The sequence below is a fragment of the Ipomoea nil genome, unplaced genomic scaffold (genome assembly GCF_001879475.1).
Source record: "Ipomoea nil cultivar Tokyo-kokei standard unplaced genomic scaffold, Asagao_1.1 scaffold2963, whole genome shotgun sequence".
Classification (NCBI taxonomy): Eukaryota; Viridiplantae; Streptophyta; class Magnoliopsida; order Solanales; family Convolvulaceae; genus Ipomoea; species Ipomoea nil.
Window position 1 is genome coordinate 696,658 of NW_017619391.1, and position 20,164 is coordinate 716,821.

The 20,164-nt window shown below is 35.9% G+C and overlaps 1 protein-coding gene across 1 annotated transcript; it reads right to left on the reverse strand.

The window, feature by feature from the left end:
• Window positions 1–607: 607 nt before the first annotated feature.
• LOC109162910 (zinc finger BED domain-containing protein RICESLEEPER 2-like) lies at window positions 608–18,968 on the reverse strand. Its single transcript, XM_019311614.1, has 3 exons — window positions 18,964–18,968; window positions 758–1,185; window positions 608–682 (listed from the first exon to the last, which is right to left on the reverse strand). The coding sequence occupies exons 1-3, from the start codon at window positions 18,965–18,967 to the stop codon at window positions 644–646; spliced, it is 471 nt and encodes a 156-aa protein (XP_019167159.1). The 5' UTR covers window position 18,968; the 3' UTR covers window positions 608–643.
• Between the last annotated feature and the right edge of the window lie 1,196 nt (window positions 18,969–20,164).

Here is a 20,164-nt window from a genome sequence, read left to right on the forward strand (position 1 = left end):
TAATTCTGGAGGGTGATTTTTGAGCCATCTTAAATCTTGTTCAATGGGTGCATGGTACTTAGGGGTGGAAATAGGCCAGGCCGAGCCAGGCTTTTTAAAATTAGGCCTAGGCCTATTAGGAAAACCTAAAGCCTGAGCCTGGGCCTAGGCCTGTATTTAGGCTTTTTTTTAGGCTCAAGCCTGAGCCTGCAGTAGGCCTGGCCTGAAGCCTTTTTAAAAGCCTATTTACTAAATAGGCTTTTAAAAAGGCTTCAAAATAGATTCTAAATAGGCTTTGAGCCTATTTAAATAGGCTCAAAGCCTATTTAAAGCCTTTTAATAGATTATATATATGATTATACTTGTAAAAAATAATCATGTTATTAAATTACAATCAAGTGAATCAACCAATAATCGTAAATGACAAAATCAAGTTCATATTTTATAATAAAATGTCAAACAACACAAGTATAATAAGAAGGAATTCATAATACAAAAACCATACAAGTTTGATAACTTCATGTCTACAAGTCCATAATACAAAAGTCCATCACAAATTCACAACTCATAAGTTTAACAACAACAGAAATCATAAGTCCACAATACAAACACGAAACATTAAGCATAATAACAATAATAGTATTCAAACATAAAATGAAACAAGTCATGGCTTCAACATTATCTCCTCTTGTCCAGAATCTCCCTACACAATAAAAAAAATTGAGAATAAATAATGAAGTCCATTACAAGTTCAAATGCTCATAAAGTAAATTCTTACCTTTTGTTTTTTCTTCAGCCCGTACTTGTTACGAAGCCAATCCCCACCACAAATAAGAGCTTCAATAGATTCCTCATTTAAGCTAGCCCGATATTCATCAGTGACTCTTCCCCCGGCACTAAATGTGGATTCAGATGCCACACTTGAAATAGGAACAACTAGTATATCAGAAGCCATCTTTGATAAAACTTTGAACTTTGGACTATTATTTTTCCACCACGCCAAGGCACAAAAGGATGAAGTAGAAGAAGGAATAAAAAGATTTTCCTCAAGATAAGTCTCCAACTCTGATTTCGTAAGAGGAATTAATTGACTTTGGTAGACCATACTCAATAATTCTTGCATCCCTTTATCCATTTGTTGTCCACCATCAACCAGAGTGCTGCTTTCAACATTGACTTCACTATGTCCACTAGAAGAAGAAGCATCTTGACTATACAAGTTCACATAATCAAGATATAAATCTTCTAATGCCTTTTTCACCTTGTCCACATTCTTTTCAACATCACTTGGTGTTTTATACAATAAGGGAAAAGTTATCTTAATACCATTTAATTTCATCCTTGGATCTAAAACACATGCAATACACATTAACAAATTGGAACCCCGAAATTGAAATAGGGATGCAATTTCATCAGAAGAATTGAAGTTCAAATTGGTACAGGGAAATCAATTTGAAGGGATGAGATTTACAAGGCTTCAATTCAATTGGAGATATAGATTGCAAGGGATGAGATTGCAATTCCAAATCAAGTAAGGGATGAGAATTCAATTGACAAATCTAGCAAGGGATAGAGATTTCATTTCCCAAAATAGAAAGGGATGAAGTTTCACAAAGGAAGAGATTTCCAAGTCAATTGAAGAGATGAAGTTTGGAAGCAGTATATAGACCCAGATACACGAAAAACAGAGGAAGATATTAGAAGAAGTTGCAGGAGCAAAAATACTAGTCTAACTAGTAAGGGATTATATTGGAGAATATATTTTGAAGATAAAAATCCCAAGAGGCGTGATCTACACCAGATGGAGATTCATGGGACGCCATTTTTGCTGAAACCTCAAGCTCAATTTGAAATATCTGACAAGATCTACAACGTTATCTTATCTTCTGACAAAAGGCTATACAGCTAAGCAAAATTCGAAAATGAGACTGTTTCTTTCCAACGGACGGATTCGCATTACCAGCTATAAAAGGATGAAGATTGAAGCTTTGGAAAGCAGGGGTGAAAAAGAAGCAAGAAAAGCAAAATACAAAGAACAAGAACAGAGCTAAACAGAGCATAGAAAATTCAAAGAAAGCTTCCCATCTCAAGATCTTAAAATTGATCTATCTTTTGTGAGATAAACACTCAGAGTGATACAGAGCTTAGAAAAGAAATATCCAAGAGTGTTGAAATCTTCATCAACTTCAAGAGATTCAGCGCATCAACGAAGATCATCTACAGAATCTCAAAGTTGGAATCAAGGCAAAACTTGTTTTGGAGCAAAACAAGGGAAAGGAGGAAAGTAACACGGAGTTGTGAAATCCTGGATTGTCACACGGAGCTGTGAGATCCGAAGCAGCAGTGTCGGAGGACATTGGGCGTGATTGGTGTGGGCTTGGTGATCAAAGCACCAGATCACGGAAGATACGTTTCTACCGGATCGTAGAAGACGGGGGGAAAGTAACGCGGAGTCGTGAAATCCTGGGAAAGTAACGCGGCGACGTGAAACCCGAAGCAGCAGTGTTGGAGGCACTGGGCGTGATTAGTGTGGGCTTGGTGATCAAAGCACTAGATCACGGAATTCATTGTATCTTGGAACCAAGAAGTGGTGGATATAGTGAATTAGCTCTTGGAGAAAAGAGCAAGTGGAGTAGGAGGATTACATCACCTCGAGAACCACTATAAATTGCCTTGTGTTCTTTACTGCTTTCTTTACTTACTGCTCTTGCTTGCTTCTCACGAAAATAATCTTGACACGATCTACACACACACACCGTTTCGTTTATTTAATTCCGCTGTGCACCGGACTCTAACAATCTAGTTAAGAGTCTTGGTTTATCTCTGGCTTACCAATTGTTATATTATGCAAAAAGTTTGAAAGTCTATTCACCCCCCCCTCTAGACTTTCACCTTACCTCTTTTGGGACCAACAATTGGTATCAGAGCTGGTGCCTATCCGAGTCAGAATTTGTCTCTAATCGATACCAACAATTAGTATCAAGAGCAGGTTGCCTAATTGGGTCAACCTTGTTTCTGACTGCTAGGCAGATCCATCTTACCCAGTGTGTGTAAATTGGATTATTTGTCTCTCGTATCCACCGAGAAGATGAATAAAGATTTAGCTCAAAATCTATTATTCTCGCTTGATAAATTTGATGATTGGAAAGTTCGTATGCAGGTTCATCTATCAGCTTTACACGATGAAATGTGGGAAGTTATTTCCACTGGCCCGATCGAAATATTGAAAGTAAATACGGCTTTTCTTCTATCACCGGATGCTCAACAATTCGTACCAAAGCCAAAACCGGAATGGACGCCGGATGATAGAAAGAGGAACAATCTTGACAACATTGCCAAAGATATTCTGTTCAAAGCCATTGATGATACAATATTCCCAAAGGTTCGAAAATGTACAAGTGCAAAAGAAATTTGGGATACTCTCATCAAGATCGGAGAAGGAGATGAACAAGAAAAAGATAACAAGCTCACTATTGCTATGAAGAATTTCGAGGACTTCAAAATGCTCTCAAACGAATCCATTGTTGATATGGAAGCTCGAATGATCAAAATCCTTGGAGAAATTAATGACCTTGGCAAAAATATTAGCCAAAAGGAAATTAATCTCAAAGTTCTACGAGGCTTACCATCTACTTGGGATATGAAGGTTACGACTATGCGAGATCACCGAGATCTAAGAATATTGTCAACCGACAAATTATTTAGTGATCTTAAAGCATATGAGTTCGAAATGAAGGCCAAAGATGATGAAGTTCATGAAATTCGAAATCCAGCTCTAATGGCCGAACAACCGTCAACCTCCAGGTCAGTAGATAATATTGATTTTATAACTGACGAACAATTTGCTCTTTTTGTTAGAAAATTCAAAAGGTTCATGCGAAAAGGAGACAACAAAAATTCTGCTCGTGGAAAATATGTCTCTCGCACGACACAAGAAGAGAAAGTCAAAGAAAACAACAATTTATGCTACAATTGCCGCAAACCCGGACATTTCAAAATAAATTGTCCGTATCCGATCGTTAGCAAGTATCAAGGCATAAATGTTGAATCTACACCGAATAAATCCGAAAGCAAAGATCGAAGGTTCAAGCGCGACAAAAGAAAAGCTCTCATTAGCAATGAACCAAATGAAAATGATGAGTCGAATGGATTGTCATCAAGTGATGAAAGTTCAAGTTCGGAAGATGACACGGCTCTAGTATGTATGTCAAATGAGTTGAGTTCAAGTGAAGAGTGCTTTATGGCTCTTAGAGCAGAGGAAGAAGAGGTAACATCTAATTCTTTCAATTCTGTTAATTCCTCTTTTTCTCGTGAATCTATTGGCAGTCTAATGAGAGATTGTCAAGAGATTATGTTCACTCATCCTCAACTCAAGGAGCGCAATAATATTCTAATTCTTGAAAAAGAAGAGATGAATAAAAAATTGCAAGATGCTTTACTTGAAGTGAGTAACTTGAAGAGTAAAAATATTCAACTTCAAGAAGAGTGTAAATCAAGAGAGGTTAGAGAACATAACCTTCGGGCTACCATTGCTACGTTTACTAATTCGTCCAAAATTATGGATAAAATGGTAAACATGCAAAAGCCATCAGGAGATAGAACCGGAATCGGTTATGACTCCACATGTTCTCAAACCCCTCCGAAACTGACTAATCTTACTACTCCTTTAAACAATAAAGTGCAAGTGGTAAAATTTGTTAAAAGTCAGTATAGCACAATGAGACAAGGACTTGACTATCAAACAAAAGCAAAGTTGAATGTTGAAAGGTCAAAACAGTTCAATAACACGGCAAAACAACAAAAATTCTTCAAGCAAAGATATGCCAAAGAGTCAAGTGCAAAAAGAATTTTTAGAAAAGAAGGAAGCTTTTCTAGAAATAGAGATGGAAGATTTTATTCCACTCAAAAGGATTGGTTGTGTAAATCTTGTTTAAATGCTTCTTATAGACCAAAGCAACAATCCTCTTCCCAGGTGCCTAGATATAAAAATGTTTTTCAAAACCCGGCGCCAAAAATGTTTTCAAAAGTTAATTATGATTATCGTGTTTCAAATGGTTACAAACCGCCTTATCTTAATTCAATAGGATCAAGGTGGGTTTGGTTACCAAAAATTACTAACAGCAAAGGACCCAAGCAAGTATGGGTACCTAAAACCAACTAATCTTTTTTGTAGGATGTTTGGTACATCGACAGTGGTTGCTCATGCCACATGACTAGAAATAAATCATGTCTAGTGAATTTCAAGAAAATCGATGGACCAAAAGTTATATTTGGAGGAAATCAAAATTATGGAACTACAAAAGGAGTTGGTACAATTGAAAGAAATGGTTTGAAGATCGAAGATGTTTCATTTGTTGAAGGCCTAAAATTCAATTTGTTGAGCACTAGTCAATTTTGTGATAAAGGCTATCTTGTGGAATTTTCCAAAGATAATTGCCTAATCAAAAATGAGCTCTCAAATGAAGTTGTGCTCACTGGAAAAAGGCGAAAGAATATGTATATTGTTGATTGGAGCACAAGCAAAGATTCAGTATGCTTAATGGCCAGAAATTCGAATGAAGCAAATTGGGAATGGCACAAAAAGCTCAACAATTTAAACTTCAAGACTATCAATCAGCTTGCAAAGAAAAATCTAGTTGAAGGATTACCAAGTATTATCTTCAAGAAGGACCAAGTGTGTGATGCATGCCAACGCGGAAAGCAAATCAAATCATCATTCAAGTCTAAGACGCACGAATCAACATCAAGATCGCTAAGCTTGCTACACATGGACTTATTTGGACCGGTTGATCCAATAAGTGTAAGTGGTAAGAAATATACTCTTGTTGTTGTTGATGATTTTTCCAGGTACACTTGGACCGTGTTTCTCAAGAAGAAAAATGAAGTTGAACAAGTGTTGCCAAAACTGTTGAAGCAACTACAAAATGAGAAAGAATTGCAAATATCAAAAATCCGAACCGATCGTGGAACCGAGTTCGTGAATGGAGTTATACAAGCTTTTTGCAATTCACATGGAATTTCTCATCAATTATCTGCCGCTAGAACACCACAACAAAACGGTGTTGCCGAAAGAAGAAACCGGACGCTTAAAGAAGCCGCACGAGTGATGATTAGTGCAGCCGGTCTCCCGAAAAGATATTGGGCGGAAGCTATCAACACTGCTTGCTACACGCAAAATCGAAGCATGATCCATAAGCAGTATAAGAAGACGCCATATGAGCTTTATAATAAAGGGAGAAAACCAAATATTGGTTATTTTCATATTTTTGGATGCAAGTGCTTTATTCATATTAATGATAAATTGCATCTAAAAGCCTTTGATGAGCGTGCAGATGAAGGAATTTTTCTAGGATACTCGACTACCAACAAAGCATTCAGAGTTTTGAACAAAAGAACAATGGTGGTTGAAGAATCCATACACGTGGTATTTGATGAAAAATCACACGTCAATATTGATGCTCTGGACGAAAATGGCGAAAATATTGAGCAAAATGGTAACAAGTGTCATATTGATTTTTGTGATACTGATGATACGTGTGAAGAAAATATTTTGCAGGGAATGGATGAGTTGGAAATTAATTCTCTAGAAAATCCCATCTCTCATCCAGTAAGAAATGAAATGCGGGATGCAATTGGTATTGAAATTGCAAATCAACCCAGGGATGCAGTTGAAGTGGAAATTGCAAATCAGCCCTTGGATGCAATTACTGGAGAAGTTGGAAATCTAGAAAATGAAGCAGAAATTCGAACCAGTGCTACCTCTTCTCAACCAGTAAATCCACCCAGCACCATGCACCCTTTTGAACCAGACTTAAGATGGCTCAAAAATCACCCACCAGAATTAGTGATCGGAAATGTTCGAGATGGCGTGAAAACAAGATCATCTACCATGGAAGCATTGTTCACATGTTATCTATCTCAGATTGAACCAAAAGAAGTGGACGAAGCTCTAAATGATCCAAGTTGGATTGACGCCATGCAAGAGGAACTCGATCAATTCAAAAGAAATGATGTTTGGGAACTTGTTCCAAGACCAATGAACCACAATGTTGTAGGAACTAAATGGGTCTTCCGGAACAAAGCAAACGAAGAAGGCGTGATTGTTAGGAATAAAGCAAGGCTCGTTGCAAAAGGATACTCTCAAGAAGAAGGAATAGATTTTGATGAAACCTTTGCACCGGTAGCCATACTTGAAGCAATCAGAATTTTTCTAGCCTACGCCGCACACAAAGATTTCACCGTTTATCAAATGGACGTGAAAAGCGCATTCTTGAATGGACTACTCGAAGAAGAAGTTTATGTCGAACAACCCCCAGGTTTTGAGGTAAAAGGCGAAGGTGACAAAGTCTACAAACTTAAAAAGGCATTGTATGGGTTGAAACTAACACCTAGAGCTTGGTATGATACCTTGTCAATGTTCTTGATAAGCTGTGGATTCACCAAAGGCCTTGTTGACAAAACGCTCTTTAGAATTCAAGATGGTGATCATATTTTATTAGTGCAAATATATGTTGATGATATTATTTTTGGAAGCACTAACAATTCTTTGTGTGAGAAATTTTCGAAGCTTATGCAGAATAAATTCGAAATGAGCATGATGGGTGAATTGAATTATTTCTTGGGCTTACAAGTCAAACAATTGAAGGAAGGAATATTCATCAATCAAGCAAAGTACACCCGCGACTTGATAAAGAAGTTTGGCCTTGATGGAAAATCATCGATCAAAATTCCTATGAGTACATCAATAAGGCTAGACAAAGACGAAGATGGAAAAGATGTCGAACAAACGAAGTATAGAGGAATGATTGGTTCACTACTATACCTCACTGCAAGCAGGCCGGACATTTCTTATGCTGTGGGAGTGTGTGCAAGATTCCAAGCAAATCCAAAAGAAAGCCACCTCACCGCAACAAAGAAAATCATAAGATACTTGAAGGGCACAATCAATGTTGGATTGTGGTATCCTAAAGGTACAGATTTTACGCTAACTGGTTTTTCAGATGCGGATTTTGCAGGTTGTAAAATAGACAGAAAAAGCACCTCCAGAATGTGTCAATTCTTGGGAGGAAGGCTTGTTTCTTGGTTTAGCAAAAAGCAAAATTCCATCGCAACTAGTACCGTCGAGGCCGAATACATTGCTGTAGGAAGTTGTTGTGCTCAAATTTTGTGGATGAAGCAACAATTGAAGGATTATGGAGTGAATTGCGACGATGTTAGCATATTTTGTGACAATACAAGTGCAATCGCTATCACTCACAATCCAGTGCTTCACTCAAGAACCAAACATATCGACATACGACATCACTTCATAAGGGATCATGTTGAAAAGAAAGATCTAAAAATCGAGTATATCCCTACGAAGAACCAAGTTGCAGATATTCTCACGAAGCCTTTATGCGAAACGAGATTTTCTACCTTAAGGCATGAGTTGGGAATGCTTGAAATGAGCTAAGTATCACTGGACTTAATCTCATGATTTAAATTGATACTTGTGCTCATATAATTTTTATTTAATATATACGTTTATATATTTGTTCGAAAATTGCATGAATAATTTAGTTCAATGTGTTTAGTATCTACTTATAAAATTGCATGTAAAATTTAACGTGAAAACTTGTGCCATGCAATTCATTTTCGAAAATTTGTGTTTATTTGTTTCAATCGCATATCTGTGTTTTTAATTGTAGTCATGGCATAATACATGTTTTATGACTTATTTGTTTATGTTAAAAATGCCGTGCCTATTTGTGTTGTTATGATTTAATTACTAAATGTTTTTAATTAGTTTATGTTAATTGGTATCTAAAATAATTTGTTAGTTTCTAAATATTTTTGACTAAAAATGTGTTTTAGAATCTACCGTATATATGTATGTTTAATTTTGGTGTTTAATTGAAATTTGTCTAATTTCCTAAATCTATGTCTATTGTGATTAGGAGTTTACCGTATGTATGCATGTTTATATATGGATGTGATTTAATTCCTTTTAATATTCATATATGTTTCAAAATTTTGTGTGAGTTACCCGAAATATTTGTGTATGATTATTTGTAATTTGTGTGTGATTATATTTATGTGATTATATTTTTATAAATGATACATCTAACGTTTATATATTTTTGAGATGATAAAGGAAGAGATCAGATTGGATTGAAACCTCCATCCTTTAAACCTCTACCCCATAAAACCCAATCCCATTAAAACTCTTCACCTTTTAAACCTATACCTCTTAAACTTCCACCCATAAATTAAATCCCACAAAAATCTCACTCTCTCTCACAAAATCAGATCCCCTCTCATTAATCCTAATCGACACCCTCTCTCTCGAAGATCTCGATCGTCACCCATGCCTCGAATCTGATAAAATCCTCTCTTAAACACTAGTAGTTACTTGTCTAATCTCCTCCTAGCACCGTCCTCCTCAACCAATAGAGATTCATCCAAATTTAATGGATGTCAATCATACCTGTTCAGAACCCAACTGTCGACCATAATCCCTGAAGATCTCAGACGATTCTCCGCCTATATATATCGGCAATCCAAAAACCGTGCAAGCAGTGCATTTTATTTTATTTTTTTTTTTGCAGGAAGAACAATGGTTTCGAAGGAGAAGAACAATGAAGAAAGAAGAACATCAAAGAGAATCTGGAATCAAGTGCGACTCTAGAAATTGCGAGCCAGAAGGGCTGAGGCTGGAGGACATCTGGTTGGAGATACTGCAAACGACCCTCTTGTCGTATCTGAAGAGAAAGGCCCTGAACAATATACACCTGTTTCACCACCAAGAGAACCAGGGTTTATCTATGCTGAAGAAGGAGATGCTGAGAAAAGCTTGCCACCACCGTGTCAAGGCTTAGCCGAACCACAGAAGTCAAAAGAATCTGAAGGACCTTTTCTGAAATTTTCACCTGTTGTGCAACCGGACATCTACCAGGAAATCATGAACATGAGCAACACCGAATACATCCACTATCTGAAGCAGCTGACATTCGGACCAGTGTTGCTACCACCGGGCTTTGAAGGAATTTCTCATGAACCTCTTGCACCACCAGTTCAGTTTGATGCACCACCGGCCGCAGAACCTGACCTACCACCAGTACCACCAGAACTCGTTCTGCCATCTGCTCCTCCACCGGTGAATCCCCGCATCCGTCCACCTGTGGACTACACGAGGTTCTTCAATGCAACGTACTCGTCCTCAAGCTCGAACATGCACAGTGAAGATTCCGGACCAGGGTACTGCCCATCTCCTCCACACACTGACTCGGACAACAGTGAAGATGAATGTTGTTCCACTAATCGCAGTTGATGTGGTTGTATTGTCAAAAAGGAATGTCTTTTGTGATCTTCTCTTTTGTACTCCTGATTAAAGGAGTAATAAAAAAAAATGTTTGGTTGGCTGTATTTGGAACAAATCGTATTTCCTACCCCATTAAAAAGGACCAAAAAATGAACAAAACTTCCTCATCACATTATATGGTCAAAAGTCAAAAATTGGACCCTACAAGGGATGAATTTAGAGACCAAATTGATGGTGAAATCAGACCATCAATTGGGGGGGAATATTCACATGAAGTGCCAGTACACGATAACACCCCTATATTGTCACTTCAAAATACCTCTCTGGAAGCTACTTTAAATGCAGAGCTTATTTCAAGAACAGAGGAAATTGAAGAAGAAGTGGAAAATCATCTTGAAGAAGCCGAATCACCAGAAGAGAATTTGCAACTCACTGAAAATCCGGTTCTTGGAGATTCAAGAAGGAATTTATTCAAGAGTTTACACTCTTTGAATATGCAAGGAGGCCGAACCCGAGAAGAAGATGAAGATGATTTATTGGTTTCTTTGTTTGCAAAAGTCACTGAATCAAGTGATATGGTGTGTCAGAAAATTGGAAGTACTCTCACCGAGCAAGGACATCTCTCTCTACAACACTTTGAGAACACACAAACAAATTTGAAGGAGTTGTTGGAGTATCAAAACACTTTGCAGACAAAAATTGAAAGAGCCGAACGACATTTGAAAGGAGATCTCACTGAAGGTTTATTGGAGATCATCCAGCTGATGAAGAAGGAACGAGAAGCCACAGAGAAAATCAACAGTGAAAGACACCTGAGACAAATCAAAGCCATACAAGATTAAGAAACAAGGATAAATCACCTTGAGGTGGAATTATCCTCCATGGCTAATAAATTGTCTGTTTTGCAGGATGTTTCTCTCAAAACACATGATGGAGTTAAGATTGTTAAAGCCAATCAAGAACAAGATTCCAAATCCCTTGGCTTTTTGATTGATAATGCCATAAGGGGGGAAGAAATTCTCAATCATCTGGCTTTACAACAACATGAATTCATCATTGGAAGTCAACCGCAACAGCCAGTTTTGACCGTCGCACCAACGAAAGGCCGTGGACGAGGACGTGGTCAACAATCCCAAGTTGGTTTCGCTCAATTTGCAAATCCGAGTCTTGGATCAAGTTCATCAAAAGTGGCCGAAACTCGAGATTGGTTCGAATGCTCAAAAGGAACCTTAACACCGCAGAAAATTTGGACATCCGAGAATGTGCCGAGTATGGTGAAAAGATGGCCAAAAGCTGATCAAGCTCAATGGATTTCGGACAAGAATAAAGAAGAAGAAGCAAAAAGGAAGCAAACCGAAATGTGGTATGAGCTCAGAGACTATACCAAGAATAATGGTGAAAGTCTGGGATTCCAAAGAAGCTTTGAAGAATGCATAATTTGGTGGGAAGCCGGAGCTCTTCCGGGCACCAACATTAAAGAAGCCTTTGGACACTACATGGCTGGGAATGTGACTAAGAAATTTGAATGTGAGAAGTTCACGAATGATATCTGCAAGATGAGAGAACATATCAAGGATATATTGAAAGCTGACATGGGAGTCAAGAAACCCAGAAGGTAATCAAGCATATATTCCTCAAGAAATATGATGTTTTAAATTTCTATGATTTTGGCTAGCTACAATAATATTTCCTCAAATCGACTAATATGAATAAAAATTTCCCATGGTCTGATCTAAGTCTGTTTATGATTTATTTTTTGGCTATCATGTAATTAGTTGGTGAATCAAAAGACAAGAGTTGTTAAACGCATGCAAAATTTTGATAAAGATAAAAATTGATTAAAAAAATTAATCAAGGATGCGTATAGGACTTGTCTAAATTAATTCACAAAGTTTTATTTTCCCTAGAATTATTTTTGTCAAACTCATCTTGGCTTTGTCGAAATAAAATTGAGTAAAAATAAAAATATTTTTCAAAGACTTAAAGCCAATGTTTGAGTATAGGTTATGGCATTATCAAAAGGGGGGAAATTGTTAGGAATAAATTGTAATAGATTTTGATAAGCCATATTGTAATTCGTAGATCCCCAATTTTATTTTATTAGACTAGTCGAGTCTTAGACCAAGAAAGGGAAAAATAAATTCATTAGTTGAGGAAATGGATGAAGAAGATATCAAGCCAAAAATCAAGAATTTGTCAAAGAGAAAATGGCAAACAGAAGAGGAAGATGTATGCGTATGAAATTTGAGAAAATCCCTCAAGAAATCCCGAAGAAGAAAGAACGTGACTAGAAGTTTGCATGAAGCTATCTTGAAGATCAAGCATCAATGGAAAGAAAGGAGTACACCAAGTGGAACAAGAAAACAACAAATAGGCTGTACGGACGAGATGGTAGAAGCTTGAAATATTATGTGCAAGGTCACAGGAAGGGATAGAGATTTCATTTCCCAAAATAGAAAGGGATGAAGTTTCACAAAGGAAGAGATTTCCAAGTCAATTGAAGAGATGAAGTCTGGAAGCAGTATATAGACCCAGATACACGAAAAACAGAGGAAGATATTAGAAGAAGTTGCAGGAGCAAAAATACTAGTCTAACTAGTAAGGGATTATATTGGAGAATATATTTTGAAGATAAAAATCCCAAGAGGCGTGATCTACACCAGATGGAGATTCATGGGACGCCATTTTTGCTGAAACCTCAAGCTCAATTTGAAATATCTGACAAGATCTACAACGTTATCTTATCTTCTGACAAAAGGCTATACAGCTAAGCAAAATTCGAAAATGAGACTGTTTCTTTCCAACGGACGGATTCGCATTACCAGCTATAAAAGGATGAAGATTGAAGCTTTGGAAAGCAGGGGTGAAAAAGAAGCAAGAAAAGCAAAATACAAAGAACAAGAACAGAGCTAAACAGAGCATAGAAAATTCAAAGAAAGCTTCCCATCTCAAGATCTTAAAATTGATCTATCTTTTGTGAGATAAACACTCAGAGTGATACAAAGCTTAGAAAAGAAATATCCAAGAGTGTTGAAATCTTCATCAACTTCAAGAGATTCAGCGCATCAACGAAGATCATCTACAGAATCTCAAAGTTGGAATCAAGGCAAAACTTGTTTTGGAGCAAAACAAGGGAAAGGAGGAAAGTAACACGGAGTTGTGAAATCCTGGATTGTCACACGGAGCTGTGAGATCCGAAGCAGCAGTGTCGGAGGACATTGGGCGTGATTGGTGTGGGCTTGGTGATCAAAGCACCAGATCACGGAAGATACGTTTCTACCGGATCGTAGAAGACGGGGGGAAAGTAACGCGGAGTCGTGAAACCTGGGAAAGTAACGCGGTGACGTGAAACCCGAAGCAGCAGTGTTGGAGGCACTGGGCGTGATTAGTGTGGGCTTGGTGATCAAAGCACTAGATCACGGAATTCATTGTATCTTGGAACCAAGAAGTGGTGGATATAGTGAATTAGCTCTTGGAGAAAAGAGCAAGTGGAGTAGGAGGATTACATCACCTCGCGAACCACTATAAATTGCCTTGTGTTCTTTACTGCTTTCTTTACTTACTGCTCTTGCTTGCTTCTCACGAAAATAATCTTGACACGATCTACACACACACTGTTTCGTTTATTTAATTCCGCTGTGCACCGGACTCTAACAATCTAGTTAAGAGTCTTGGTTTATCTCTGGCTTACCAATTGTTATATTATGCAAATAGTTTGAAAGTCTATTCACCCCCCCCTCTAGACTTTCACCTTACCTCTTTTGGGACCAACATCTCGTGTAGAGCAATTATGTAAAGAGCAGTAAGTAAAGAAAGCAGTAAAGAACACAAGACAATTATAGTGGTTTGCGAGGTAGTGTAATCCTCCTACTCCACTTGCTCTTATCTCCAAGAGCAATTCACTATATCTACCACTCCTTGGTTCCAAGATACAATGAATTTCCGTGATCTAGTGCTTTGATCACAAAGCCCGCACTAATCATGCCCAGTGACACCACACTGCTGCTTCGGGTTTCACGTCGTCGCGCTACTATCCCAGGATTTCACGACTTCGCGTTACTTTCCCCCCGTCTTCCACACTCCGGTAGAAACGTATCCCGTGATCTAGTGCTTTGATCACAAAGCCCGCACTAATCACGCCCAGTGCCTCCGACACTGCTGCTTCGGATCTCACAGCTCCGTGTGACAATCCAGGATTTCACAGCTCCGTGCTACTTTCCTCCCTTCTCTTATTTTGCTCCAAAACAAGTGTTGTCTTGCTTCCAACTTCTGAGACTCTGTAGTTGATCTTCAATGATGCGCAGGTCTCTTTGATGAAGATAAACACTCTGGAATGATTTCTCTTGATAGCTCTGAGTGTTTTCTCTCTTTGAATATATCAAGTAAAGCACTTGATATTTTTGCTCTGTTTTGCTCTGTTTAAGAACTCTCAGAATATTTCTCTTTTGAAGCTCTCTGAGTTCTTTTTCTTTTCTCACTTCTCACTTGAAGATTTTTGGTATGCTCTGTACCAAATGAGATTTTTGCTCTATGCTATTTTAAGCTTTATTGCTCTATTCGTTCCCCTTGATGAGTTCGTATTTTCTGCTCTCTTGTTTGTCTCTAGTTCATGATCTTCAAGTCTTCATATCTTCATCATTTAGTCTTCATATCTTCATCATTTTATAGCTGGTAATGAGAATCTGTCCGTTGGAAAGAGACGCTCTCATTTTTGAAATCTTGTATCTTTTTGTCAAAGATCTTATCTTATCATTTGAATTTCTCTCAATTGCTTCCCATTTTGAATTGTAATTGGCACCCAATTTGAATTTCTCTCAATTGCTTCCCATTTTGAATTATTGACTTTGACTTTGACTTCGAAATTGGCTCCCAGACTTCTCCTGGTATTGAATTTTGTCTCGAAAATCGGTCCCCAATTTTTGTCTCAATTCAGTTTGATCTCCATGTCTTCTTCGAATCGGTCCCCAATTTGAATTTGCATCCCCTCCCAATTTCAATGTGCTCCCAATTTCGATTTCAATTTCTATGAAACTAGCTCCCAAGTGCAATTGCTCCAAAGCCAAACTAGCGCCCAACTCTATCAGATTTAATTAGATTTGGCTTCTCAAATTTTACCTTGTAAAATTATTGATGGTGAGATTCGAACTTGAGCCATTTTGCATAACATATCAAGCATCTTCCACTTCGTCCATACAGCTCATTGGTTAAATCTCCAATCATCTTTGATGTACTCCTTTCTTTCCATAGATGCTTGATCTCCAAGTCAATTTCATGCATTCTTCCAATCTTAATTTTCTTCATCGAAAATTCTTCTGGGATATTTCTTTGAGTAGCATTGACGTGAATATTGTATCATTCATCTTCTTCTTCAATTTGTCATTTTCTCCAGACAAATTCTTGATTTTAGGCTTTATATCTTCTTCTTCTATTTTCATGTAACTTCCTCTGTTTTTCTCTTTTCCAATTTAAATAATTTCCTGATCATGGTCTAAGACTCTACTAGACCTATAAAATAAAATTGGGGGATCTACAAATACATATTTGGCATATCAAAACTATTACACTTTATTTCTAACAACATGAGATGTATAAATAATAAAGTGCAAAGAATAAAATTAAGCTAAATAAATCTCACTGGTCTTGTAGAATCAAACTTCAATAATCCTTGAATTGGAAAATTCAAACTCAGCAGTACATTGCAGGAGTGTTTACAGTAAAATAAAATTATTTTGAAAAACTGACTATCCTATACTAAAAAATTCGTCCCTATTTATACTAGTCCAGGCTCCATAATCATATCAAAACAATCTTAATTTACCTAATATCCACAAATTAAAATCAATTTCTTCAATCACATAAAACTTGAAAAATAAACAATCTTTATTTTCCTAATTTCTAATTTACTTTGTAGGAACTTGTGATGTTGTTCGTAGAAGCTGTCTCAGCCGTGGAGTCCTTCATCGCAGCAGCCTACGGAGTTGCGGACGAAATATCGAATGGGCATAAATTCACGGACGTTGCAGACTGCTACAGTTCACGGACGGAATTCGCAGAGTCTTCTTCGCAATTGCCGTAGTCGTCGTTGCACAATCGTTATGTCATGGAACCGTGTTCACCATCCATGGTGAACATGGTCCTAACGGTAATGGTGCACCATTATCTTTTTTTTTAATCTTTTTTTTTTCTTAATTAACCGCGCGACTTTTCTTCTTCATTTTCACATTTCGCAGTTTCACTTTCTCTTCGCGCAAGTTTCTTCAACATTCATAAATTATGAATGTGCAGGCATGGATTTATGAATGTGCAGTTATGAAATTATGAATTTTCTTTTATGAGATTATGAATTTTCTGTTATGAAATTATGAATTTTCTGTTATGAGATTATGAATTTTCTGGTATGCAATTATGAATTTTCTGTTATGAAATTATGAATTTTCTTTTATGAGATTATGAATTTACAGAAAATTCATAATTACATAACTCTAAAGTCATAATCTCATAACAGAAAATTCATAATTTAATAAATGTTTTTCTTTTTTGCGATTATGAATTTTCTGTTATGAGATTATGAATGTACAGTACATTCATTATCTCATAATAGAAAATTCATAATCTGGACAAACGAGCACCGTTAACAGCACATTAACTAATTTTTTTTCCCGTAAAAAGACACTGTTTGGACCCGTGTTCCCCATTCATGGTGAACACGTTTCCAGGGCATAATTTGCGGTCGCTGCAGTTCACGGAAATCGTTCAAAGAAGGAGTCTTGCATGGCTTCCGATTCTGTTTTCTACATACAGGGCTCTAAAATAAAAGGAAAAGAAAGGGAAAATTAAAAAAATGAGACTTGGTGTAACACCCCAATTTTCTTATACAAAATTTCCTTAAATTTTTTTTCCTTAATTTAGAATTTTACAAAAACCATAGCGGAAGCATTAACTAACCAAAAGAAAAATGGGTGTTACCGCCACGCTCAGGTATTTCTCTATACCCAAACGCTAAGGCTAAATTTACAACATCAAATAAACTCAACCCAAATCCAACTTCTATAATCTTACATATAATAAAGCTATATGGTTGGGAAATAATTAATGTTATAATTAATTATCAACATTATTATTATTACTAGCTATAAATATAAAATAGCCACAACATCTTTTACTATTAAAAAAAAAAAAACACAACATTTGAAAAATAAAATAGTTATTTTTTTTTCTCGCCCATAACAAAGGATTACATTTATTGAATTAATGGAGTTATTAAATGTTATGATATTAGGATTAAGGATTCCGATTCCCGATTAATAGAAAATATGAAACGATGCAATCTTACATATAATAAAGCTATATGGTTGGGAAATAATTAATGTTATAATTAATTACCAACATTATTATTATTACTAGTTACTAGCTATAAATATAAAATAGCCACAACATCTTTTACTATTAAAAAAAAAAAAAAGCACAACATTTGAAAAATTAAATAGTTATTTTTTTTTCTCGCCCATAACAAAGGATTACATTTATTGAATTAATGGAGTTATTAAATGTTATGATATTAGGATTAAGGATTCCGATTCCCGATTAATAGAAAATATGAAACGATGCAATATTAGTTAAATCTCTGGCTTTACAATGAAAGTCTATTTGATATGCTTTTGTTATTTATGGTGGTTCTTGTGATTACAATATTAATTAAATTTTTTATGAAAGCCTGTTCAATATCTGAAACAGTGCAATTAATGCAAGCCTCTACATATAATTTTTCTCCATCTCAAATGCTTCAAAGAAATGGCAGAAGCGAGAAGGGATGAAGAAAGCAAGGGTTGCGGACCGTGGGTCAATTATTGGACTTCATAATTAAAAAAAAATCATTTAAGCCATAAATAAAAATTTAAATATATATAAATGTATATATCGTATGGGTCTTTAATGTTTTTATTGATGTCTAAACTTAGAATTTTTAAAAGAAAAAAAATACATTTGAATTATCTCCACAAAAAGTGGTCTTGGACTTATAAAATGACATTTGAGTTTATGGAATGCCATGTGCATAAAGAATATATTATATAATCATATAAAAAAAATGTGTTCAATTAGAGTTTAAATGTACTCATACAAAATTTGAAATTTGCTTTCTAAATGTAATTATCTTAGTTATTATTCGTATTGTGAAAATTATAATATAGATGAAATACAATTAAGAATAAATCAATGTAATTATGTAAATTCTCTCTATAAGTTTATTTGAATATGTACATAATTAGAGATTATATTAACCATACAAAATTTTAATTATAATTTTGTATTCTATAAAAATAATACATACTTGACCAATGGAAGCTCAAAAATATTATTATATTAAACAATTTAAAATATTTTTATTTTTACTATTTTTATTTATATTTATAATAACATAAATTTTTCCCGTGCATCGCGCGGGTGAATTACTAGTAATACAATAAAGGATAATGCTATACAACCATAGTGCCTCTCAAATAATAAATCTCCAATCGATATATTCTTAATTCCTTCTAAGCTTGAATTCATCTTGAATCCCTTTATCAATGTTCACCTGTAAAAATAATTTGCAACAAAATAGGGTGTAGACAAAAATTAGCATAAGCTAAGTAAGTTTCACTTCACCCCGTAAAATATAGGCTTGGATTTTATATTTTCAAAACTCATATAATTTTGATACTTTTCCAAAATACATGTGGAGTTACTTTTCCTTGTATAGAGAATTAATATTTATAAATGGAGAATTAACAAACCTCATCAAAATCCACATAGAATCTGGACTAAAACCTATGTGCACACCCCCAGGGGATTCCAAGCCACTGGGTAGTATATGATCCAAGTAGTCAGGTTATCCTACCTACTACCACTCAAACAGTTTGGAAACTGGATCATAACCTAAGTGATACAGCCTCATGGGATTCCAAGCCCAATGAGTAGTAATTAGTCCAAGTGAACAGTACTCACATTTACTGAACACCACACTGTACATTATTTTCTCAAAATTTCATTATTTCTCCACAGATAAATACTTTTCTCCAAAAGAATACAATTTTCTCTAGAATATATAATTTTCTCCAAATACACCTTTCTCAAAAATACAATTTCTTTTAAAATATAATTTTCTCCACATGATTTGTCTAAAATATAATCATAGTACATAATCCAGTGGTAGTACAATTTTAACCATACATCACACCAAAAATTTACCAAGCCAAGTTTTCACACACACAGGGCTCGACACGTCGAAGCCCATTCTCGATAGCTCGAGAATCACTACACACAACAATTAAATTTATCGATAAATTTACTTGTGTTCACATTAGTAACATATATCACATATAAAATCAATACATACAATACTCGGGGAAAAATGATAGTTTTGATGAACATGAAATCTTACCTCGAAACCCAAAATTCATATCAACACTTAATCTTATTCACCTTGACAAGTAACCTGTAGATCAATCAAACCTAATAATATTATTATAACTATTACTATTAACCATAAACATTATCGTATCATTCCATAATCATCATCTTTATCATTATTATACTTATCATTATTATTATATAAATACCTCACTGCCGAATAATCATCAATATCACCACTCCAACTAATCATCATATATATTATAATCCATTATCATCAACTGATCGTCATTCTCCAATTTTTGTTATCTTTTGTCGAACCAGTTCATCATCTTCATCCGCCTAAAATATCATTCTTGCCGTCCAAATTCACAGATTGCTTCTGTGGCTTCTACACTGTGAAGGGAAATACCGGCGAGAGAGAAGAAAAGAGAGACTGAGGGAGTGACGGAAGAGAGAGCAGGTAGGCTTAGGGTGATAGACTATTAGGTTTAG